The sequence below is a fragment of the Lissotriton helveticus genome, chromosome 10, assembly GCF_964261635.1.
Source record: "Lissotriton helveticus chromosome 10, aLisHel1.1, whole genome shotgun sequence".
Taxonomy (NCBI): domain Eukaryota; kingdom Metazoa; phylum Chordata; class Amphibia; order Caudata; family Salamandridae; genus Lissotriton; species Lissotriton helveticus.
Window position 1 is genome coordinate 219,397,731 of NC_136071.1, and position 26,957 is coordinate 219,424,687.

Consider the following 26,957-nt stretch of genomic DNA (forward strand, 5'->3'; position numbering starts at 1 on the left):
CACATCCACTCATTCACCAACAGTTCTATATAGTCACTCATACATATACTCACTCATCATATGTAGTGATACACCTATACATCCTGTTACACACCGACAGTCATCCAAAAGTTACTCACACACATACTCAGACATGCAAATAAACTATTGAACATCCATTTATTTGCATATAGAGCTATACACAGACTATCATTTTACTTCTAAGGAAATTTACACATACTTACTCTCTTAAACAATCACTTATAGAAACACATACTTATTTAAACAGGAATTCTTACAATCTCTTACTCTCACATATACTCACTTATATACATCAATATTCACATATACTACATTAAAACATATGTAGTTACTGATAAAAACACTAGTGAGACAGTCATTCACTCACTAACACACACATACACACACTCATCCACCCATACAGTCCTGCACATATGCTGTCTTCAAAACACATACAAACAGAGAGTCAGTCATTCATGCATCTATGTGCTAAGTAATACCCCCCACCAAACCATACAGACACTCATACTGATACTAAAAAAACATCAAATAACCCATATACATACACATGTAGCTACTCACCAACCCATGCAGCCACTTATACACAAAGTGAAACACTAATACATATATTTAAATATTTAAACATTACTCACTAATATATGTATTCACTAAGATGCACTTAATAAGCCAGTTAACCAATCAATTTTTTTATAAAAAAACATCCATTTAGACACTTATTCAAACATTTATTCTTCCATCAACTTTTACATATACATATATAAAACATATTTATTTTTCAGAAAGACACACATTCACTGGATGGTGTCATCAGTGATGTCATGAGTGATGTCACTGACCATGTCATGAGTGATGTAATATGTGACGTCATCAGCAGTGCATTGCACGAGTAAGTTATAGTGAGTCCAACTAACTATAACGTGGGAATTTCAATGGTTTTATGTCAGTAAAATTCCCAGCTAACTATAACTGGTGTCAAACCTATGGTTTTTTCAGTGAATATATATATATATATATATATATATATATATATATATATATATATATATATATATATATAGATAGATATATATAGATATATATATAGATATATAGATAGATATATATAGATATATATATATAGATATATATATATAGATATAGATATATTACACAGTATAATTACCCTACCCCTCTTTTAACATCTTCACTCACCATCCCTTCTATATACACACACAACTACACCTTGTACATATAATGACAAACCACACATAGTAACATGGAGTCCCTATGCACAGTACCATTGAATAAATCACACAACATTCATCCTCATCATCAATTCCTGCACTCACACGTGCAGCTGTTAGCTCACATGGCGCGCCTTCACAAACAAATTACCTTTCAGGCCGGATAAACCCAACGGCATGATTATTCCCACTCCCGGGCCACACAGAGTAAAAAGGTTCCCAAACCACGGGAATTAACGTTCGCCCACTGGGGCACAACTCGCAAATTAGGAACTTGGAACATAAACAAACATAACAGAAGCCAGCATGACACGTGTAAACTGACCTAGCCGCACCAGTGATAAAACCCATCGAAACTGAACACACTAGCACTGCTAGTAACAGTGAGGGGATAAACTGTGTAACTAGGCAGCTAAAACGAGAACAGTCCGTATGTCGAACAGACACACAGGCCATGGCTTACCTCAGAACACTTCTGCGTTACAGAATGCGCATGCAACACACACATTTGTAAACACGGGAGCTAGGCATTTCCTTCATGTTCTTTGTGCCATTTTGTGAAAGGCGCTGCATGTGACCAAAAACAGTATAAATCGAGCAAAAGTATAAATAATTGAAATGTACTCACCATTGCTCGAGAATGATGCCTGCTAACAAATGCATTATATTTGTACACATCTTTACTGTTATAAGTGAAATAACTTATACATTACGATTAGGATGCCTTGCATTATCACTGTCACTACCTTTACTATGTCCATCACTTACCCGCCCGTCACCATGACAATTCACATACTTTTTTCTTTGTGTCACGAGTGTATAACCCATGATTATAAAATGGTTCTTCGCTTCGGTGAAGGTAGATGTAGTGACCAAGGCGGCTCTGTCCGCCGAAACGCGTCTCATTGTATGGAATAAATATTATCCTTGAAACTTCATCCCACGGAGTCGGTGCCTGATTTTGAATGGTGGTAAACAGGATTGGCTGAATATATATATATATATATTCCAACAAAAGTTTCCGCCCAACGCTGCGCGCCTGCTAATACGTGCCGGTGCCAGCCTTGGTGCCTGTCAGTCACAAAATGTCAACACCAAATCAGCCCAAAGGAATGAGGCGGCACCCCATCCAAGTGTTACTAATGTTTAATCCCTCAAAAACAACGTGTTTCAGCCATGGAGGCCTTTGTCAAGTTACCAGAGTGAAAACAGGTAAACATTTAAATAATAATACGTCATCAAAGGCATAGAGAAGTTACCTAAACACAAATCATCAGTAACTTATGATGCCTGGATTCGATACTTTTTAGACCAAAATGTTTTAGATAACTTTACAATCAAAGTGTTGTAATATAATCAATGACAATGATAAATAAATGCCCATATTTGTTGCATTTCACGACTGTTATACATCCTAGCGTTTGCGTAGATGTAGAAGAAATATTTTTGTGTTTTTTTTTAAGTTCAGAAAAAGTTTATTAATAAAAACAAGAGTGTCAGTACATATTCACAATATTAAATGTATATCGTACAAGAGAAATCATTTAATAAGATTACTTCAAGAAAGTTGTATAAATCGGGTTCTAAAGTAAAAAGGAAAAGAAAAAAAACCAAAGAGTAGAATGAGATACATAAATCATAAAAAATGGTGGAATGGCAAATATTTTAAGAACGTTTAGGGGATTCAAGGGGGTTTTGAAACTTCTTGTTGAGTTGGCTGCAACCAGAATGATCGACTGGCACTTGTGTCAAGATACATAGTAATAGGTAACCATAAATCCAGTCGCTTCGTTGCCATGTGTATAGGATGTACAAAAGAGGTGTCCAACCTGTGATTATGGCAAACATTATACCACCATGCTCTATAAGAGATTTTAGAAAAGTCTTTCTAATTAGCTGTAATTAGCTGAAATGCGACTGCTAATAATAAATCAATAATTTTAACATTAAGCATAACATTTTCCAAATAAGATGAAAGACTTCCTAAGAGTATAAGAGAATAAAAATGTAATTCCAAAAATCGAGTTAATTTGGGACCATACTTGCTTCCAGAAAGCATGTACGTTCGGACAAAGAAATAGCATTAGAAATAAATCAGCATTTGAAGAGGAACATGTCCAACAAGTGTCCATTACAATCCCAAATTTTTTGCTTAAATCGCGACACAAATTTACGACACAATATCATTACTACATTACGTTTGCCATCACCTGGGGAGTAGAAAACTTCACCTACCCAACTTCTCTTCAGTTTTAATGATTCAGTATCCGAAAGATGAGTTTCTTGCAGGAATGCAACATCAACATCTAATTTGGCTAGGTGAGATAGGACCCTTTGCTTCTTAATAGGGGAAGTCAGACCCCTGACGTTCCAAGTAATACATTTTAATGACATATGTTAATAGAGACAAATTGATCTAGAAATATAAAATAAAAACCCAATTCATTATAACAATCGTGAAAGAAGAAAGTTAAGAAACGAAGAGAAGTAATGAATAAATCAGTGTCACAGTAAAGAAGAGTATTGAAGTCAGGTAAAATAATAAAGTAGAAGAGACCATAGAAAAGTAAGAAGAGAGCGACACCCAAAGAGAGAATAAGAAGAGTCAGTCAGTCAAGTCAGTCAAAATACTTTATTCGGTTTGTTTTAAAACCATAAAAGCATACTACAAATTTTATACCAAGAATCCTAAAACCATTAATTACATATAAAAATAATAACAGTTAACATTAAATTTTAAATACACAATACATATATTCAAATTCATTTTGGGCGAATTTCATAAAACCACATTACTGAATTGAGACACGCCATACAGTTCAGTAATGTGGTTTTATGAAATTCGCCCAAAATGAATTTGATTATTTGTATTGTGTATTAAAAATGTAATGTTAACTGTTATTATTTTTATATGTAATTAATGGTCTTAGAATTCTTGGTATAAAATTTGTAGTATGCTTTTATGGTTTTAAAACATACCGAATAAAGTATTTTGAATAAGAAGAGTCTTTAGGGAGGGGAATAGGACAACAATTAGGAACAAAATTAGGATAGAAATACAAAAAGAAAACATACCTGCAAGAGGAAAGGTGAGGGAGATACGGTCAGGAGAACACGAGGAGGGGGGTGGAACCACATGAAATAGGTGACACAACCAGGGTCAGCCAAACGGAGAACCAGGAAGATGCCACGAAACAGGGGTGTAAGATTTGTGGAGACAAAAAACAATGAAAGTTAGGAATGTTGCTGGAAAGGAGGTAAAGGGACTAACTAACGATGACAATGAACATGTGTGCAAAAAATTATCAACTTAATGATACCAATAAATGCAACAAATATTTGAAAAACTGGATGTAGCGATTCATGAAATAACAAACATTGTGAACAAAGGACAACGCCTAGAAAAGCCCAATTGGAAGGAAATGCAGTCTCAGGTGATGAATGAAGAAGAAGAACCTGAAGAATCCATATCAGTTGTCTTGCAAGAGTTTATGAAACTTTGTAGACGCAAAGGATCTTCATACGTTGTTGTTTTGTTATTATGAGTAACTTTGAAGAGGAAGGGATGAAAAAGGCCGTATCGAGCCTCTATTGCACGAAAGTCAGCTCTCATGTTTAGAAAAGCCATGCGTCAGTTAGCAGTGGCCTTGGCATAGTCCTGCGCAAAGAACAAAGATGAACCTGACCATGTGATTTTAGGAGAGGCTTTGACCGCTGATAGTACCTTCAATAAATTTGTATACTCTAGAAAGTATAAGATGACTTCTCTCGATGTTTGTGACGCTAAAGCTTGAGGTGAAATTTGACCCAAATGTTAAGCATCGTTCCATCTGGCACGTGTAGTAATTTAGGGAGGAATGACTTAAAAAAGTCGATAGAGTCAGATCCTTCAAGTCCCTCTCCCAGGCCATAAATACGAAGGTTGTTCCATCTGTTACGGGTCTGAAGATCTTCCACTTGCCTTTGGAGCAAGGAAACTGGTGAGTGGAGATGAAAGACGTTGACACAGGTTTCTTTTCAGGAGGAAACACTTTGCTCCACTGACGAGACCCGTGATTCGAGTTGGGACCAGTTGTCCGTTAATATTTACAATTTGGTATTGGTTTCTTCCATAAAGGGTCGAAGGGCTCTGATTTTCTCCAGCAGTAGCTCCATAGATACTAGCAAAAATGGTTTAGGTGATGAGGGAGGGTACTTTTTCAGCCGTTTGGTGTTAGATTTCCCTGGGGCTGTGGAGGAAGATCCCATTGTTAGATCTAAACTCTGAGGAGAAGACACTAAAGAGTCGTCCAGTCTAGAGAGCTCAGAGAAAATCTGAATTCTTGATGAATATGTGCTTTGGTTTAACACCTTGCCTGCGGCGCCGATTCTCCCCCGGTGCTGAACATTCCATTTGCGGGTGTGGTCGTGACGGAACCATTCCGTCATCCGCACAGCTCAACCGTGAGGCATGACGGAATGGTTCCGTCACAAGCATCGAAGGGGTTAAAAGATGAGGAGTGTGACGCTTTTAATCTGCCCATAAATCGCACTCAGAATGCTCCTTTCTTAATAAATGTGAGAAATGCACATGCATGGGTGCCCAGCATGCACATTTGTGAGGAAGAAGTCGGCCATAAAGCAGGAAGAGGGAGCCCCGGGACGCCGCATCTCAGATTAGTCTTTTTAATTACGTTTACAATGCTTTTAATGATTGAAGGGCATTTAACAGAGGACGGGAGGGAGGTGGGTGGCGGGCAACTCCGCTCCTCCATGGCGTGTGCGTAGCCTGCCTACTACGCCTACTTTGTGGATCGCGAAGTAGGAAAAACTAAGCACACTCCGTGGCCGGAGCGGAGCACTACGCCCACGGTTACACTCCATCCAATCCATGCACTTTCCAAAAGGTTTATGAGACTGGAGTTAGAATAGTCTGCTCCCCCAATCACATGTAAGCTCTTTTGCAAACGTTTGCTGGATTGGAGTTAGAATAGTAAATCTTACCACCTCACACATGCATAATTTGCACTTTGCACAATGTTTGTTGCATCAGAGTCAAATTGTAAAATCTAATCCCACACATACACTTGTCCCAATGTTTGTTGGATTGGGGCTACAATAGTAAAGCTACACCACCCATAAATGCACTTTCACCACTTTTCATGGCTTTGGAGGTAGATTAGCAAATCTCACCCCCTTGAAATACATGAACTTTCTGCAGCATTTGCTGGTTTGGAGTTCGAATAGTAAATCTCTCCCCATCCAATGAATGCATTTTCACCCAAAGGTTTCTGGGACTACATTAAGAATTGCCCATTTTACCCCCTTTTCCTTCAGCACTTTCCCCAATGTTTCAAGAAGTGGAATTAAATTAATAATTAGCCCCTCGAAGGAGCCAAGATGGCGAACGGGATGGCTGCATAAACGCTCGGCTCCGTGAGCGCCCTCACCCCGCACATATATCCTGGCAATTATCCGGTGCAGGAATTGCATATCTAAGTAGGCGAAGGACACCGTTCACTTACCGTCTGCTCCTGAGGCTTCTCCGTGCTGTAAACCCGAAGAAATGCCCCCGACTGTTTGGCGGCCTTCACTGTGCCGGGACCGGGATCTCGAGTGAGAGGAGTATCCGGCCGTGACTGCAACAATAGCGGCCTCTGGCTGCGGCGGGGAGTCGGTCGGAGGGAACCTGAGATCTGCTGGCCAAAGGCGACAGTGCCGACCTCCTCCGAATAGCACATTGCTCTGCGGGAAGTGCGATACAGCAGGACCGGAGGGAAACCATGATACTCGGCCCCCCCTCGGTGTGATGCCGGGGCATTAACAACTTCTCCCGGGACTGACGGGTGCCTCCCGGGGAGCGGAAGAGAATTTGTTTAGCCCTTTGGTGACCCTCCGTTGAGATGCCTGCTTTGACTTTTGGGGTCCTCCTGTGAATCCTGTTGCATCCTGGTGTGGGGCCCGGTCCTGAGGTGCGATGGAGAAGGAGGAGGCCGTAACGGCTAAGATGGCGGATGGCACCCTTTTCCGCACCCTTCCTCCGGGCAGAGAAACCGCTGTACAAGGGAGACCCTGGGGTTAGCATCATGAGAAAGAGCCCACGTCCAGGGATGTACTGGCTGCATTAACAACCCTGCAAATGACCCTGATCCGGGAGGCCCGGGACCTGGGAAGAAGGATGGCCGCCATTGTTGTTCCGCCGTTCCACGTAGGCTTGGTTCATTCTCGTGTAGGCGCCGATCTGCCCGCCTCTGTGTCACTGACGAATGCCCCCGCTACGTTTAAGTCCGTAGAGTCACTGATAGCCTTGGTTCATGAGACTGCTGTGGGTACATCTGTTGCACATGTGATTGACTCATTGAGGCCCTTGTCTGCTTGGCGAGTGACAGAACGACGTCGATCCGTGTTTTGGGCTGCCCCGGCGGTGTTTCAGCGCTTGCCGCATCGTGTGATTCCTTTTCCATGGCTGGCGCAACTGTGTTCGAACTGGAGGTTGTTATGGGTGTTGATATTGATACAGACAGATTTCCGCCATACGTCTTCGGCGGGGTACTGGTGGCTAACGTCCTATGGAGCAACGACACTTCCCGATCCTCCTGGAACATTTGAACCCTTCATGCTATTTTGTATGCCGATTGAGAGCGAGATATACATTGGTACTATGGCTAGTAGAGGCCAGGGGTGAGATCTTTTGGGACATGGTGGGACTTATTGTTGTTTGACGGTGAATTAAGGGACACTCAGCGGGGATATAATTGATTGTGCTATACATGATTACTTTTTTTCGTAGTCCTTCTACCATTGCTGTCTGACGATTATTGCATGCGGTGTGGGGGTGGCCGGGTGGCCGGGTGGCCGGGTGGCCGGGTCGATGGTCCTTCTCCAACATTTTTTTTTTTCTTCTTTTTTCTCTCTTCTTCTCTATATTTCGGGTTTCTTAATTAGGGCGACAGGCACGCCGCGGGGGGGGGGGGGTGGGGCCGTAACGTTCTGCAGGGGTGCAGGGTGGAGGGTAGGGGGATGGGATTGTTAATTTGTCCTTTCTTTGTCTTTATGGCCCTTTGTCTTTCTCTTTTCGATGTCGTCGTCTTTTATGTTTCCTACAGTGTGTTTCGCTTTGAGGGATGGGACATAGCTCGCACCGAACTGTATGTGTTTTTTATACCTATCCTGACCCAACAGCCCTATCCCTCACTACTTCGAATGCATTTGCACTGCTGGCGGGTTTTCTGCTTTTTGTTCGCTATCGTAGGAGCGTGTATGACTGTACGGCATTGATTTTCATTTTAATTTTATTTTTCTTTGTTGTAAAATGGACCTTCTTGGATCCTTGTTCTCACATTGTGAGTTTACGCGTGTGTTCTATCCTGGACGCTCTTCAGACTTTGATTTCCGTGCCGCTGTCTTTTTCTATAATGTATTGCTCTATTTCCGACTTAATTAGCGGCCGGCCGGAATGGTTGTAGGCCCATGTTTGTATTTCCTTGCTGAAACAATAAAGGTCCTTTAAAAAAAAAAAAATAATAATAATAATAATAATTAGCCCCTCTAAAATTATGCATTTTTAAAAACAAAATGTTTGTGGGACTGGGCTTAGAGTAGCAATTTGCAAATTCGAATCCACCAAATTTAAGGGTTTTTGTAGAAAGGTTGCAGAATTTTAATTAATTTATTCCATTTATAGTCTTTATTTTATATTGTTGATATGTTATGTTTTTTTTTATATTTGTAAAAGAATTTTAAAAAGAGTGATATTAGAAAAATAATATTCATTAACTTTGCTAAATGAATAATTTATGTACTGATGGATTTATAATTATACATTTAAATTATCATATGTATTATAACTGACTACAAATGTACATTATTTTTCAATTTGTTTAAAATAAATAAACAAACAATTTTATACTTATAGTAATTTTATGTACATTTAGTAAATATGTTTATTTACTGAACATGTTTGAATAAGGTATATTGTACTAAAATTTAACTTTGTTTTCAAATTTTTTACGCTTTTTTAAATGCATTTTTTAAAACTATGTAAGCAATTTAAAACATAACACTTAAGTTTACATTTCTAAAGCTTGTTTAAATATCAAATAAATCAAATTATTTTGCATTGAAAATTTTTCGAAAGTATTAAATATTTTTAATTAACAGTACACTTGGTAATAAAATGTGCATTGGATTAAATAGGTTTAATCACAAATATTTTTTATTTTGTATAGTATCGTTTTGCAATAAATATTAGGGTGAAATCTGTTTTGTATTCTAGATATAGCAATTTACAGTTATCGTTGTGCTTAATGCATGTGTCATAACTGTGTACATATTTAAACTTAATACTTTTTATCATCATTTTTTATACATAATTCTTGTTCCACAATAGTTTACAGTCTGTACTCTAATATAAAATATCAAGTCTTGACTTAATCAAGGTATTTATTTGCTTTCTGGGTTTCTAGAAATATGTTTGCTACTATGTGAGTCTACTTGTGGTACAGACAACAGGACAAGTAGTATTATAGTGTTATCCAGATTATTACATCATTATCATTATAGCAAAATTGGTTCTATACATGAAAAGGAGCAGTGTTTTGGTTTTAAACCTTTATTTTTTAGACTCTGCTGTGGTGTGGGACCCTCTAAAGAAGTCCTACAAACTGTATGTCAGGTTTCCAAGAATGCATACCCACTACGAACCCTCTGCCATCCCTTAACCTCTCAGCTGAGTGTCAAGGAATACAACAACGCTAACAGAGACATCAGGGATAACAAGAAGTGGGAAGTAAAAACATGGTTGGGGAAACTCAGATCTGGACTTCCTCTGATTGGAATCGTCTTGGTACTGCGAGCAACTGCTCTTTCTCAGGATACTTCATGTAGCAAGACAGAAATGTAAATCAATGAAAGGTAAGAAGGCAGTAACAGTTACAAAATGGATTACAATCAAAACACAGGTTAGGTATGGGCATGAGCTATGAAGGTAAGGTTTACCTGTTTATCTAGTGGATAGTACAGAGACCAGACTTTGACAGAGTAGGTAGCAAGAGAAAAAGTGAGGGAGATATGGTCAGGAGAACACGAGGAGGAGGGTGGAACCAAATGAAATAGGTGACCCAACCAGGGTCAGCCAAACGGAGAACCAGGAAGACGCCACGAAACAGGGGTATAAGATTTGTGGAGACAAAAAACAATGAAATTTAGGAAAAGTTGCTGGAAAGGAGGTTAAGGGACTAACTAACGGTGACAATAAACATGTGTGCAAAAAATTATCAACTTAATGATACCAATAAATGCAACAAATGTTTGAAAAACTGGATGTAGCGATTCATGAAATAACAAACAGTGTGAACAAAGGACAACGCCTAGAAAAGCCCAATTGGAAGGAAATGCAGTCTCAGGTGATGAATGAAGAAGAAGGACCCGAAGAATCCATATCAGTTGTCTTGCAAGAGTTTATGAAGCTTCGTAGATGCAAAGGATCTTCATACGTTGTTGTTTTGTTATTATGAGTAACTTTGAAGAGCCAGGGATGAAAAAGGCTGTATCGAGCCCCTATTGCACGTAAGTCAGCTCTCATGTTTAGAAAAGCCTTGCGTCGATTAGCAGTGGCCTTGGCATAGTCCTGTGCAAAGAACAAAGATGAACCTGACCATGTGACTTTTGGAGAGGCTTTGAACGCTGATAGTACCTTCAATAAATCTGTATACTCTAGGAAGTATAAGATGACTCCTCTTGGTATTTGTGACGCCAAAGCTTGAGGTGAAATTTGACCTAATCGATGCACACGCTGGATGTTAAGCATTGTACCATCTGGCATGTGTAGTAATTTAGGGAGGAATGACTTCAAAAAGGCGATAGCGTCAGATCCTTCAAGTCCCTCTCCCAGGCCATAAATACGAAGGTTGTTCCATCTGTTACGGGTCTCAAGATCTTCCACTTGCCTTTGGAGCGAGGAAACTTGTGAGTGGAGTTGAGAAACGTTGACACAGGTTTCTTGTCAGGAGGAAACACTTTGCTCCACTGACAAGACCCTTGATTCGAGTTGGGACCAGTTGTCCGTTGATATTTAGAATTTGGTATTGGTTTCTTCCATAAAGGGTCGAAGGGCTCTGATTTTCTCCAGCAGTAGCTCCATAGATACTAGCGAAGTTGGTTTAGGTGGCGAGGGAGGGTCCTATTTCAGCCGGTCGGTGTTAGATTTCCCTGGGGCTGCGGAGGAAGATTCCATTGTTAGATCTAAACTCTGAGGAGAAGACACTAAAGAGTCCTCCAGTCTAGAGAGCTCAGAGAAAATCTTTGAATTCTTGATGAATATGTGCTGTGCTTTAAAACAGAGGAGTGGGACGCTTTTAATCTGCCCATAAATCACGCACAGAACGCTCCTTTCTTAATAAATGTGAGAAATGCACATGTGCGGGTGCCCGTGCATTTGCATTTGTGAGGAAGAAGTCGGCGATAAAGCATGAAGAGGGAGCCCCGGGACGCCGCATCTCAGGTAAGTCTTTTTAATTACTTTTACAATGGTTTTAATGATTGTAAGGGCATTTAAAAGAGGACGGGAGGGAGGCGGGTGGTGGGCAACTCCGCTCCTCCATGGCGTGTGCGTAGCCTGCCTACTATGCCTACTTTGTGGATCGCGAAGTAGGAAACACTACGCACACTCCAGAGCAGAGCACTACGCCCACGGTTACACTCCATCCAATCCATACACTTTCCAAAAGGTTTATGAGACTGGAGTTAGAATAGTCTGCTCCCCCAATCACATGTAAGCTCTTTTGCAAACGTTTGCTGGATTGGAGTTAGAATAGTAAATCTTACCACCTCACACACGCATAATTTGCACTTTCCACAATGTTTGTTGCATCAGAGTCAAATTGTAAAATCTAATCCCACACATACACTTGTCCCAATGTTTGTTGGATTGGGGCTACAATAGTAAAGCTACATCACCCATAAATGCACTTTCACCACTTTTCATGGCTTTGGAGGTAGATTAGTAAATCTCACCCCCTTGAAATACATGCACTTTCTGCAGCGTTTGCTGGTTTAGAGTTCGAATAATACATCTCTCCCCATCCAATTAATGCATTTTCACCCAAAGGTTTCTGGGACTACATTAAGAATTGCCCATTTTACCCCCTTTTCCTTTAGCACTTTCCCCAATGTATCCTGAAGTGGAATTAAATTAATAATTAGCCCCCTTAAAATTATGCATTTTTAAAAACAAAATGTTTGTGGGACTGGGTTTAGAATAGCAATTTGCACATTTCAATCCACCAAATTTAAGGGTTTTTGTAGAAAGGTTGCGGAATTTTAATTAATGTATTCAATTTATAGTCTTTATTTATATTGTTGATATTTTATGGTTTTTTTTTACATTTGTTAATGAATTTTAAAAAGAGTGATATTAGAAAAATAATATTCATTAACTTTGTTAAATGAATAATTTATGTACTGATGGATTTATAAGTATACATTTAAATTATCATATGTATTATAACTTACTACAAATGTACATTATTTTTCATTTTGTTTAAAATAAATAGACAAACAATTTTATACTTATAGTAATTTTATGTACATTTAGTAAATATGTTTATTTACTGAACATGTTTGAATAAGGTATATTGTACTAAAATTTAACTTTGTTTTCAAATTTGTTAGGATTTTTTAATGCATTTTTTAAAACTATGTAAGCAATTTAAAACATAACACTTAAGTTTACATTTCTGAAGAGTGTTCAAATATCAAAAAAATCAAATTATTTTGCATTGAAAATTCTTCGAAATTATTAAATATTTTTAATTAACAGTACACTTGGTAATAAAATGTGCATTGGATTAAATAATCAAAAGATATTTTTTTATTTTGTATAGTATAGTTTTGCAATTAATATTAGGGTGAAATCTGTTTTGTATTCTAGATATAGCAATGTACAGTTATCGTTGTGCTCAATGCATGTGTCATAACTGTGTACATATCAAAACTTAATACTTTTTTATCATCATTTTTGATACATAATTCTTGTACCACAATAGTTTACAGTCTGTACTCTAACATAAAATATCAAGTCTTGACTTGATCAAGGTATTTATTTGCTTTCTGGGTTTCAATAAAATATGTTTGCTACTATGTGAGTCTACTTGTGGTACAGACAACAGGACAAGTAGTATTGTAGTGTTACCCAGACAAAATTGGTTCTATACATGAAAAGGAGCAGTGTTTTGGTTTTGAACCTTTAGTTTTTGGACTCTGTTGTGGTGTGGGACCCTCTAAAGAAGTCCTACCAACTGTATGTCAGGTTTCCAAGAATGCATACCCACTATAAACCCTCTGCCATCCCTTAACCTCTCAGCTGAGGGTCAAGGAATACAACAACGCTAATAGAGACATCAGGGATAACAAGAAGTGGGAAGTAAGAACATGGTTGGGGAAACTAAGATCTGGACTTCCTCTGATTGGAATCGTCTTGGTACTGCGAGCAACTGCTCTTTCTCAGGATTCTTCATGTAGCAAGACAGAAATGCAAATCAATGAAAGGTAAGAAGGCAGTAACAGTTAGGAAATGGATTACAATCAAAACACAGGGTAGGTATGGGCATGCGTTATGAAGGTAAGGTTTACCTGCTTATCTAGTGGAGAGTACGATGACCAGACTTTGACAGAGTAGGTAGCACGTAAAAACACCTGGACGCCAGAGCAAACAAAGGTAATCACTTAAAAGGAAGCACAGTTACAGGCACAAGAGGGGACAAAAAACTAAGGACAGGGAAGATTCAAGGTTTAAACCAAGGAGAACAATGAAAGAAGAAAAAAACAACAAAGGTGTGGAAATGAATACGTGTGAACTCAAGAATGGGCAGGAGAACCTCAGCAATAACGCAAGATGGAGCAAGGCACCTGCTTTCTGAGAACAGTTCTTAAACACTGCTGTTCATACTATGGAAGTCCTCACTGTAACCAGAAAGTGGGGAGCTAAGCTGAAACTAAGTCAGCACTCTAGTTGTTTATGGGCAAGCAATTTCCAGCTCACGGACCTTCATCCTTACCACACCATTTCTATTTTATGGTGCATTCTTGTATGCAGGTCTTCCTAATTTATAACTTCAGATTAGCATATAATACAACGGTCAGCATTGCTGTGTGGAATTTAAATTCTTGGGCCATGAATCCAAACATGAGGTAATTTTTTACTTATTATGATTTCTTACCATACTTTATAGTTTGTCATACTTCTCTGAGGCACTCCATGACTTCTGTGTTTTTAGCTACTTGATTATGAGGAAATTACACTGCTGGCACACTCAACAGATTAAAAGCCACAGGAAACAATGGGCCAAATGCAAGAGAATTAAGCATCTCCTGCTAGAGAAGGGGGCAGGTTTAGAATCTCCATAGCCATCATGCTATTCTCACTTACCAATCTAGGAGTCGGATGCTCCCAAGGCCAGTGGTGGAGCAAGGTCAGGTGGTACTCAGTGTGGAAAATTTCTGGACACCCCCGGCTTGACAAAATGGCAAAAAAACACATATTTTTGCCATTTTTCGCCCCCTCAGTGATGACACCCGGGGTGTCCTGCACCCATCGCATCCCCCTTCCTACGCCACTGCCCAAGGCTCAACAATCGAAGTTCCTAGTCTTCTATATGTTCCTCTCAGCAGCTCATGATTGGTGAAGATTGGCTCATAGAGAGGTGCGCCTACGTTTTGTAGTAAGCTGCATTCTTGTGTTCAAATCTGAATGATGGGGTAGTACAGGCATTGGACTGGTTCCATTAGGGGCACTTCTGAGTGGAGGGATGATGTTGTTATGAATATGATGTCTATTTTATTCTAGGTATTCCCCTTTTTGAGTTACTTGTACATGTCTATTAGTTAGTACTGAAAATGTTTGATTAGTAGAATGCTGAATATGTGTGAGTAATGTAATATACGTTTTGTTTATATTAATATCTTCTGCAATCTGAAAACCAAGCTACATTCACAGCATTTGATCTGAACACTGACTGCTTATAGTTTGCAATTGATTTCCAACAGTTTCTAGAAGGTTGACAACTATGTGCACTGTTTTTATTTGAAAGAGCATAGCTTCCAAGATAAAAAATAAGTGAAAGTACATCAGGCTACTTTTTGTTAACTTTTATGCTATGAGATTTAATAACAACGATTAATGTTATAAAAGTCGAGCACAAAGAGTGAACAATAGAGATAAATCTTCATGCTAAGTCACACTGGAATAGGTTTTACAGAAGCATTTCTATAGTCACAACTGAAGCCCACTGGTACAGGAAGCACTTAACCTTTGCTTGCTATGTTATAAGTACACAGGCCTCGTAGACAAGAATAGCCGACTTTGCTATTTGTATTGAAGTTAAGTTTCGCTGTTCGTAAGCAGGTGTGTGTCATCTCTAAAAGCGAAATACATTTTATTTACTGGTATTCTAGAGTTAGATTGGCACGTAGAAGTAGTAAATGAGGAAAGGTTTGCTGCTACTTCATTTGTATTCATTGTGGTGGCAAGTCATATGGTGTGCACTAGACTAGGATTGTGATTTTAAAACAGATCTTCAAAATGTATCCCTAGTGGATTTGTGTTCTTGAGTTAGTTATTCCTTAATAAAACATGATTTGGGGTTCCTCTGAATATCTCTTTAATGTCTCATGCGATTGATCGTTACCAGTAACGCACATCTCGCTCAAATGTTGCTCAGTGAGTTTTTTGATTCAGGATCCACATTGACAAGGTCTTAGTGCCAGGGTGTCTAGAAAACAAACACCTGTGTTTCAAAAAAATAAAAAAATCCAAAATACATATCACATACATTTGGTATCAATAAGATGGGTGGGTGACCCACCAATCACAGGAAACTCAGCCTCACTTTGTAAGTTCTAGAACCGGCTCTGATTTTGTTTAACGTTTTTCAGCTAATCCAATCCCTCAGGATCCCAAACAACATTGAATTATACATTGAACTTTCAGATATGGGAACGCGCAAAAACAGCTGATGCCTTAAGCTGTCCATCGTCCATGATCTAAATGGAACCAAATGAAAACTTAAACAAGCACTGATCAAGACATTCTCTTGCACTTGGATCTAGATCTATTTTTGTCATTCAGCAATAACATTTTATATTACATTCTCTGACTAATCACCCTGTACCTCTCATTATAGGTAAGGGTTGCTTGGTGGGTGATTGGTGCACATGTCCATAACATAAAAATCATACATATGTACCTAGCTTTTGAAATAGTAGCTTTATTTGCTGCACATTTCTAATAACAAATAAACCACATTTCGCAACTGCTGCGACGATAAAAATCAAAGAACTGCTCTGAGGATTTTCAAGATTCCATCAGGTGAAATTTAATAATTTCCCTCCTATGTGTCCTCCACTTGCCTACTGCTCCTCTTTGCCATGTATACACTTTTCTGTCTAGACTGTGACCTCCAGCACTGTTGAGTGAGAGAAATGGCAGTGTGTAAGAGACAGAAGAGGGGTAGAGTCATATAGAAAAGGGTTTAGTGAGATGTGGAGTAGAGTGAGAAGGGAAATAAAGATAGAGCTGAGATTGAACAATAGATGTGGTAAGGAGAGAAGTAAGTAAACAGAGAAAGGTGAGGTGGCCAGAAAGAGAGATGCACGAAAGTAGAATGAGGAGGATGTAGGCACAGATAAAGTGCTAGAGAGGTAGGTAAGGTAAGTGATGTAATGTAGAAGTGAGAGCTAGAGATAGGGACAAAAAGAAATGTGAGTGAGAGTGTGGGCTATACTGACAGATAAGTGGGAAATAGAGAGAGAGGTATAGGAGAATGAAAGATAGGTCAGCAAGAGGCAGTGGCAGACAGGGAGAAGCAGAAGTAGACAGGCAGATAGATGGGGTAGTGAGAAAAGTATAGAGAGATATATGGTAGAGAATTTGAGGTAAAAAGAGGGGCAAATGAGAAGTGGGACAGGAATATAGGCAGTGGTGGCTGGTATGTAATGGCAGTTGGGGGGTCGGGTCATGGGGGCAGGGGGAGGGAGTGAAAATAAAAATACACTTACCTGTCTGCCGCCACCTCCTCCTCTCAGTCCTCTTCTTTGCCTGCTTTCAGGGCAGGTAGCAGGATGCACCCGGCTCCCAGCCTCCCAATAGCCAATCACAATGATGCAATGCAGCGTTGTGATTGGTCTGAGCACCTTGGATTGGCCCTCAGCCAGAGAATGGGAGGCTGGGCATGTTCTACATGCAGGATCTAATGCGCCCACATGGAGAACATACATAGCGCGCATGGCGGTTTGGCCGACCCGAGAAGGCCGGCCAAAGCGGCATGAGCTCTAGGAGTGGGCAAACCACTCCTCCCCTGCCCTGCCCTGCTCTGTGAGTAGAGCAGCCCGCCCCAGCTGAGCTAGGACATGAAAATAAAATGATAATAACAATGATTTATTATTACTTTATTTTTACCTTTTTGACCTTCTCAGTGGGGCGACGCTCCTCCGCCTTAGCGGAGGACCCGTAACTGAATATAAGTCAGGTAGAGTAGTGAAGCAATAAGAAAGGTAGAGGGAGGGATGAGAAGAGAGAAGGAATGAGAGATGGCATGATAGGGATAGAAAGAGAGTGTGAGGTGGAGAACGATTAGTGAGTTAGAGAAAGTAGTGGAGGCAAGAAATGAGGTAGTGAGATGTGTAAAGGTAGAAAAGTGAAGAGAGAGGTGCGCAAGAGATGGTGATTTGAAAAAGAGAACGCGTGAGACAAATGCTATTGATAGGGAAAGGGGGTAGAAGTATTGAAAGAGGTAGCAAAAAAATGGGTAAAAGTCGTGCAAGATGTGGGGTGGGAGGTAGTGAGAGAAAAGGGCTGGACAGAGACAGAGCTAATGTTGTGAGTTGTGAGGTAAAGAGAGCTAGAAAGAGGGTTCCAAATTGTAATTTCACCAGCAAATCTTGTAAATATTTGTAATTATGTGTGTACTATTTAGTTGTGCTTGCATTAAAGTAATTTTTATTAAAAAAGAAACTGATTGGACAATGCTCTGTTGCGCACTCTTTTGTGCACTGCTGAGATCTGAATTTCTAGCCCAGAGTACCCCCCTGGGACCGCCTTGGTCGGAAAACATCCTTTACAATGCAACTTTTACCATGCAGTGCCTTTACGACGCAACTTTTACAATGCAAACCATTACAACGCATTGCGCTGGGGGGCGCTCTAGGATAGGGAATAGGTTTAATTTACTATCCAACACCTTCCCTACTATCCACGGGGACTGGAGTTGGAATAGTAAATTAAACTATTCACTATCCAGCGCCCCAAAGTACTATGCGTTGTAAAGGCATGCGTTGTAAATACCGCGTTGTAAAGGCATGCGTGGTAAAAGCATGCGTTGTAATGTCATACATCCGCCTTGGTCTACTCTGCTTGGCTAACCTAAAAGTCAAGTGCTTAAAAGGGGTAGTTGGGGAACAGTTTGAGGGTCTACGTTATGGGTTTAAACATGCTCACTGGCCAAATACCTCTGATTGCTCTTGAAACCTTTCGAACTGGCTTTCTCACAGTTGCTAAAATGTATCTTACTTTGAGAATACCGTTTAACCCTCCTTGGTTTTTAAGCAGACCCAGAGGGCCCAAATTTATTACAATTTTGCACTGGGGATGCGTCACTTTTGTGGTGCAGCCCAGTCAGAAAATCTATGTTGGTATTTATGAAGCTACGCAAAGCCCAATTTGCTTTGCTTTACACAGCCTTGTTAAAATATGTTTTTAAAATAAAGCAACTCATAGAGTTGCCTTGCATTACCCTGCGCCCGGGAGGCATAACATAAGTGGAGCATGGGCTTTCCCATACATCCCCCTATGTATTTAGACGCAAACCCAGATTTACTAAAGGTTGTAAATCTGGATTGGTGCCAAAATGGTGCACCTAACCAAGGCTGGCTTAACGAGGAGAAATATTTGTATTTCTCTTTGTTACTTCTACATTTCAGCAGCACGCATGCAAATAGGAATACAGCCATGAGAATAGCTATTCGAGCAGTAGGGCGCACAATGCAGGCGCTCTTGCACCATGGCACAAGGATCCCCGCATTGGTGCTAGGGAGTCACAAGTGTATCAGTGCAACGAGAGAGCAGAGCAGCACCATATCGCTGCACAGTGCAGCTCTCGCCAGTTCATGCAACGCAGCACAGCAACTTGCGTAAACTGTTAGTAACTTCGTCCCAGGCGCGCAACACCCATTGGGCTCATGGGGCTTCAGCCCCCCTCCCTGTCGTGTGTGTCAGCCCGGGCGGAGACAGCTTTTCGGGCTGGCGAGCATCTAATTGCAGCCGCACCCGAGTACTTAACAGGTCTTTAAAAGACCATATACTTGTAAATGAGGCTTTTGTTGTGTGTTCACCCCTTCTTACAGCCACTCTGTCTATGGTGGGAAAAATTACCCCACCCCCCCGGCCTCCCCAAAATATTTTTCAGCCCCCCCCCCCTAAAATTTGGCTCTAGTTGCCCTCTTGCTCCGTCCCATACTTTTTGGGCACAAAATGAACAATGCAGGAGGCAAAGTCTTTGCCATCCAAGCTCCCAAGGCCGGAATGACCTTCCAAATACCCGTTAATCGCAACAAGAGCTGCTGTCTTTCAGACGTTGTAAAAAAACTGATATTTTCCGACTCATCAGATTCCTTTAATTTTGTAGGCGCTAGAATATCATTTTGGGTTTAACGCACTTTAAAGGAAAGGATAATGATGATTATTAAAGACATTTAAAATATCAGGCTCATATCGTGAGAGTAAATCTTTAATGATTAGATTACCGACTTGTTACTTACAGGTGAATCTTCCCATTTCCTTCGTAGTCCTCAGTTCATATTGATGTCTAAACTCGCCATTACAGTCCAGCACTCTACGTACTAAGTGGATACATTCCTATTTATGGGTTCCTCACGACATCAAGAGGCAGAATGGAAGTATTACACGTTGGGAAGACGCCAATAGCAAAATAGGTTTGGAAAATGAAGATTTTGTCTGTCAAAAAAGCATTGGCAAAAACACTATTCTGTCCGATACCACTGTGATTACTTAGCCCTGGTTCGAACCAGAGCAGTTCTGCCATTAACCAAATGCATTTTTCGTACTAGTAACACCTTATTCTGCTCGATGGCTCATGCTATAATAGCATAACAACAGGGTATTATCCCTAGGGTACGAACTTGGCAAATACCACTGGTTACTGACTCTGAGTGTTAACTGAGCGGCCATTTTAGAGAGAGATGCGTTTTATGAATGTCCACACGATCTTTCAGTATACATTGGATGCTTGAAAGTTTTTCACAGTGCAACCAGGCAAACATTTCGTGATAGATATAGGTCTTCGGCATATAATCAAATATTCATAAAAACATATGTATGTATTAACATGAGCTACTTTCTTTCATTGTTGACGCTAGACGGCAAATTAACTTTAAGTGGATCCATACGCGACTCAGGACTATGCCTGAAACCCAACGGGCAGAAGATTCGTAAATACTGTTTAAAACTACTTCCCGTGGTTTTTTTGCCTGTTGGGAAAGCCTCATTCGTGTCTGTCGTTTGTTTCTACGTAAACATCGTAAGCCAGATTCAGCCGTTGTCTAATTTCCGCTGCGAAGGAATAGTTTTGACTCCTCGCGTGCTCCGTTGGCGTCCTCCGTTACCAAGGGCCGTGGCAACGTTGCTATGTGTGATCCAGTCAGAGCCACGGCGGCCTAGTACTGACCCAACTCGAACAATGAGCGGCGCAGCAAGTCCCAGTGTGTTCTTGGTAATGGTGACCGGGCAGATAGAGAGTGGCGAGGTGAGGAAATAAAATACCCAAATGCCCGTAGACTATTCGTTGTTATTGAGACATACCACTGGCCAACTTCAAGGACTGTTAATCCATTGTTTAACCTGTTCCCAAACATCCAAATTGTCAGCACTCTCGGCTACACCACGCCGAAGAGTATGTTGGGCCATAATTTTATTATCGGTAACCAGGGATTGAATGGGTTGAAAATAGCGTGGCTTGTGTATTTAGGGGGCTTGACTTAAACAGGTGGACTAAATGTCTGTGAATCCCTTAGTGTACCACCGGTAGGTTGCTAGCTGTTTAAGATAAGTGAGTAACGATTATGATTTTGTTGTTAATGATTAGTATTGAAAATGTTCCAGGTCTGAAATTATGAGATTGTTAATCATTACTGATCCCTTCAGGGTGTCTCATTCACGTTAGACCCCCCCCCCCCCCCCCCCTCCCCCCCCCCCCCCCCCCTAAGGGTGGGTCTAATGAAAAACATTTGAAGGGCGCAAGAATTTTTTCCGGTTGCGAATGATGACAAATTGCTTCCCTCTGCAATTTATTGTTGATGCCCTTGCATGTATTAAGTTGTACTAGTTGACAGACTGTTGAAAGGTAACTATCAGGTTTCCCTTTTGTCAGAGGCACCTGTATATTACGCAAAACATTAAAAGGTGCAGAAACTTGTTTTACTGAAAATTAATTAAAGGAAAAAAGACTACATCCTAAAATGCAACTCTGACCCACATCGGGTGGAAGGAAGCCATCAGTTGTCATGCTAGTGATCCTTGGAGAAGAAAGTTATCTGGGGTCTCACAATAGAGCAATAATATTTCACCCTTTCATTCACTTTCAGATACTGTGCCACCCAGCAAAACCTAGTCCAAAATTCTGAGGGGCTAGTAAAGGCACATATAACCATGAACATATGAGCACGGTGTCACTGATGATGGTGGTCAGCAGGCCTGCTGTAGCCACTGTTTCTGATATGGGAGGCACCCTGTACCCACATGTGTTTGATGCTCAAAGCTTCCCTTAGGCCTGCTCCTTCTCCTCAAGTCCAAGGTTTGGCTTCCTCCCTTGGGTGCTTTGGGTTCCCTGGTGCTCCCACTCCTACTGCGTGGCTCACTTTTTTCATGAATATCAGATACAGCCAGCTGTTGTGTCAACTGGTGATGACCAGTCTGGTGCACCTAATAGTGCAGTGGAACCCTACAGATGTCTAACTTGCTGTAGTGGAAATTGGGTGGGGTATTGGGAGGGCAGACATTTGGCACTTCTCGTTCATATATCTGTACTGCTCACAGTCGCACACTTATGGATGCCTCCACAGCATTGTCCTGGAAAGACATACCTGCGATTCCCCGGCTAACCATGATCCTTTCTTCTTTTGACTTCTCTGCCTGCTCCCTCCTTCCAGTGCGGGGATATGTGCCCTGGCCTGTAGTGGTGTGGGTGGTTCGTAAGCTTCCTGCCTGGCCTGAGGGGTCTATCCCTCTGGCCACATCTGAAATAACAACTACATTCTTGGGACAATATTTACAGTAGTCTATGTACCACTTTGCCAATTCACTAATTTTACATGGATTGAAATCCATGTTCATATTATACTTTTGTCACAACACAGTAGTGGCACTATGTAGGTGTAGAACTCCCAAGCTGGAGTGTTGGGTGTGCATCCAGAAGAAGGCAGCAAATGAAACATAAACCACACCTAAAATAGATTGTTTTACTTTATTTAGCTGAAAACTGCAGTTATTTTCCTCAGAGAGTAATGTGAATTTGCATCAATTTGCTATAAAAGGAGGTGAAGGACTGGCTGTAAGTGTCCCTTTCCCAATGCAGACAGTCTTTGACATGCAGAAATAAAACTGAATTTCCCTGTTTGTGATTATTGTAGGATGTCAGTAACATTCACTGTTTGGGGAATCTAGTCATTTCTGCATCTGTGGCAGGTTACTGGGTATGGGCCTGTCCCAGTATGGTAAGAGCTCTGCCTCCAGACATCCTTCCTTCCCGATGTCTGTGTCAGTCGAAGCCCTGGTCCTCACCCACCTAAATGGAGGCAACTCTCTGCCTATTAGCCTCCTTAACAATATTCAGACACCCATGAAAGCACCTTCACCACTGTAACACTTCCCATCATTGGCTTGTGGAAGTTGGCCAAATCCACCCACACTGAAGGTATTGTATTGTATTGTAATTGCATTTATATAGCCCTTACTACCCCCCATACAAGGCGTCAAAGTGCTTTTTCGGCGAGTAGCACGCTACTCCGGAGCCTAAGAAGGATTAGTGTTGTATTAGTATAGTGAAAATGTGAAAGCAATTTGAGTGGTGGATAGGTTAGTCAGTTATTTGGATTCAGAAGGAGAGTGGAGGGATCGAAGAGGGAAACGGGTTTGAATTTATATAGCGCTTGTTACCCCTGATGGGGTGTTGAAGCGCTTTTGTTTAGAGAGTAGCACTTATCAGGTTTAAAGAACAAAGAAATACCAGAAAGTGTGACTGAGCATGTGTATGACAGCAAAAAAGCGTACTTGGCAATCTTGAATAGGCCTAGTTTCTGAGACATGCTTGATATCAGACACAAGTATTCTGGAAGCAATTTAAAGTGTGACCTAACATCATAGAAATGAATGAGAAACATTCACCAAGCCATGTGATGTCATGTCTTAGTCGTGTTTGAATGCTTATATTGTTAGGTACGTTCAGTGTTTTCTGGTGAATGTGCATTTTCAACTCCGTGCACATTATTCTTCCCTTTCCAGTGTGCCCCAGTAAAGTCTATACTTTGTTTAAGTATTTTGATAAATTCATTCTAACTCTAAGTATGCAATCTGAATTCTTATGATTGTTTGTTGGGCCTTTCATTGTTTAACTTTGTTACAAAAAAATGAGTCACATTAAAGTAAACTTTATATTAGCTGATAAAAAAAAAACACATGACTTAAAAATTCCACCCTCCCCTCAAAATAATTTTTCTATTCAGCTGCCGCCCCCGCTTTAGATAACACTTTTTTTTTTTTAACATAACATAACATGACGAGATTCTCCCTACCTCTACCCTCTGATGTCCCTAGCCCTTACCTACTAGCCCCATGTCCCCTGCGATGCCCCATGTGTCTCTTTACATTTTTTTTTCAGGTGGTCACACCACCTTTCATCTTAAATGTCCCCTTGTTCCTCTCATCAAATTCCTTATCTTGCTTTTTCTAGGATACCCCTCCCCCACTTAAAATACCAGTCTCTGCCACTGCAGCTGTCACTCTGTCCTCACTCAACAGGCCCCTTCCAAAGACCTGTGTCATTCTCGAAAGCCTTGGCTCTTTCTTGGGGCACCTCCCCACCCGACTCTCATCAGACGATCCTCATCTCATCCATCAGCTGCTCTATTTTAAACCCACTGCCCTGCGCCCGCAGTGTATTCTCTAATACCGTTTGCTTGCCCCTTTCTTCTTCTTCAGATAACCCCTCGATGTCTTCAGCTGACTGTGCTTATACAAGCTCTCCTCAGTTGTCCCCTTTCTTATGCGCCAGCTGATATGCTATCCTTTCCGTCTGTTTCGCATAGAAGAAAGGGAACACCAGAGCAAATTCTGCTTTTTAAAGAGCTTCCCTTTCTTCCTGCGCGTCAAATTTCGGAGGGGGGCGGGGGGGCGCTTGCTTTTTCAGGCAAAAGGCAGAGTTGAGCTGCAGGGGCTCTGAGAAGGGGTGAAACACTTCAACGCCTCATTAACACGCGAAAGGTCTTTTGAAGACCTGTGAAGTACTCGGGTGCGGTGTGTATGTCTGCCCGGGAAGGTTCTCGGCCGAGCTGACACACACGAGGAGGGGGGGCTGAAGCCCTTTGATCACAACGTTGCGCGCCTGAGTCACACGTTGCTCTGCCTTGGCGCCCTGGTGTAACTGCCCTCCTTGTGAAATCACCAATATGTGAGCTTGCGCCGCAGTGTAGAAATGCGAAGCATGCTCGCATGACTGTGTGACAGTGAGTACCGGTACTCTATTTAGGTTACGGAGAAGTGCCGGTACTCTTGAGGGGGGAAAAAAAGAAGTGCCGGTACTCAGTACCGGTGAGTACCGGCCCATTTAAAGCACTGCTTCCATGCATCTCTGCCACCCTGAAACAGACAACGCCCCCATTCACCTGTAAATACTGCTTTTTCTGTTGCCCTGCCAATATTTTGACATGACAACTGTATACCTCCTTCACACATTTGTACAGGATCACAATTGCAACTGCCACACATGACCATTTCTCTTCATAGAAATTAAAGATTAGATGATAATGTATTCTGAACATCTTTTTGACCCACTGACTGACACTGTGAGAAATTCGCACTACCTCTAGCCTCCGCTCCAGAGCTCTCGATAGTGGTCCGTTATAAACACCAGGAGGCGACTCAGTTCAAAGTATGCACTATACAAGAGTAAAATGGTACATGAGAAATAGTTCAAGTTCAGAGATTTGTATAGCGCACTACTCACCCAGAGGGTCTCAAGGCGCTTGAGGGGGGGGGGGGTGCTGTACTTATCGAATAGCCAGGTTTTTAGCTGCTTTCTGAAGGAGAGGTGGTTCTGTTTGAGGCGGAGGTGGGAGGGGAGAGAGTTCCTGGTTTTGGCTGCTAAGTAAGAGAAGGATCTTCCCCCCATGGTGGATCTATGGATGCGCGGAATTGCGGCGAGGGCTTGATTGGATGATCGTAGTTGTCGGGTGGGGGTGTAGAAGGATAGACGCGTGTTGAGGCATTCGGGTCCTAGGTCGTAGAAGGCCTTGTGTGCGTGGGTGAGGAGACGGAACGTTATTCTCTTGTTTACGGGGAGCCAGTGGAGGTCTTTCAGGTGACCGGAAATGTGAGCTTGACGGGGGATGTCCAGTATGAGTCTGGCTGAGGCGTTTTGGATGCGTTGGAGTTTTTTCTGTAGTTTGGCTGTGGTTCCGGCGTAAAGGGTATTTCCGTAATCCAGTCGGCTTGTGACCAGTGCATGAGTGACCGTCTTTCTTGTTTCGGTGGGGATCCAACGGAAGATTTTTTTGAGCATGCGTAGGATGTTGAAGCATGATGATGAGACGGCGTTGACTTGTCTGGTCATCGAGAGGCAGGATTCCAAGATGAAGCCCAGGTTACGAGCGTGGTCTGTAGGTATGGGAGCTGTACCCAGGGCCGGTGGCCACCATGAGTCGTCCCAGGCAGAGGGGGATGATCCTAAGATGAGGACTTCTGTTTTGTCCGAGTTCAGTTTTAAGCGGCTGTTCTTCATCCATTCGGCTACTTCTTTCATTCCTTCATGTAGATTGGTTTTGGCGGTGTTTGGGTCTTTGGTGAGAGAGAGGATCAGTTGGGTGTCGTCTGCATAGGAGATGATGTTGAGGTTGTGTTGCCGCGCGATGGATTTGAGGGGACTTATGTAAACGTTGAAGAGGGTGGGACTGAGTGAAGATCCTTGTGGTAAGCCGCAGATGACTTCGGTGGCCTTTGAATTGAATGGGAGGAGGCGGACTCTCTGGGTTCTTCCGGCGAGGAACGAGATGATCCAGTCCAAGGCTTTTCCTTGTATTCCGACGTTACTGAGGCGTTGTATAAGGGTGTTATGAAAGACAGTGTCGAAGGCGGCGGAGAGGTCAAGTAGGATGAGGGCAGCTGTATCTCCGTTGTCCAGAAGCGTTCGGATGTCGTCTGTTGCTGCGATGAGGGCGATTTCGGTGCTGTGTTTGGCTCGGAAGCCGGACTGTGAGGGGTCGAGGGATTTGTTGGATTCGAGGAAGGCGGCGAGCTGATTGTTGACGGCTTTCTCGATGACTTTGGCAGGGAATGGGAGGAGCGAGATGGGGCGGTAGTTCTTAAGTTCAGAGGGGTCTGCTGTGGGTTTCTTCAGAAGGGCGCTGAGTTCGGCATGTTTCCAGATTTCCGGGAAGGTGGCGGTGTTGAAGGAA

The 26,957-nt window shown here is 41.6% G+C and overlaps 1 protein-coding gene across 1 annotated transcript in view; it reads left to right on the plus strand.

Annotated features, from left to right (window-relative positions):
* Nucleotides 1-20,788: 20,788 nt before the first annotated feature.
* B9D1 (B9 domain containing 1) overlaps nucleotides 20,789-26,957 on the plus strand; it is a 503,829-nt gene continuing 497,660 nt past the window's right edge. Inside the window, exon 1 of the mRNA XM_078665170.1 lies at nucleotides 20,789-21,037. Coding sequence (XP_078521296.1) covers nucleotides 20,972-21,037 — 66 coding nt within the window. The 5' untranslated portion in view covers nucleotides 20,789-20,971. The remainder of the gene's footprint in view (nucleotides 21,038-26,957) is intronic.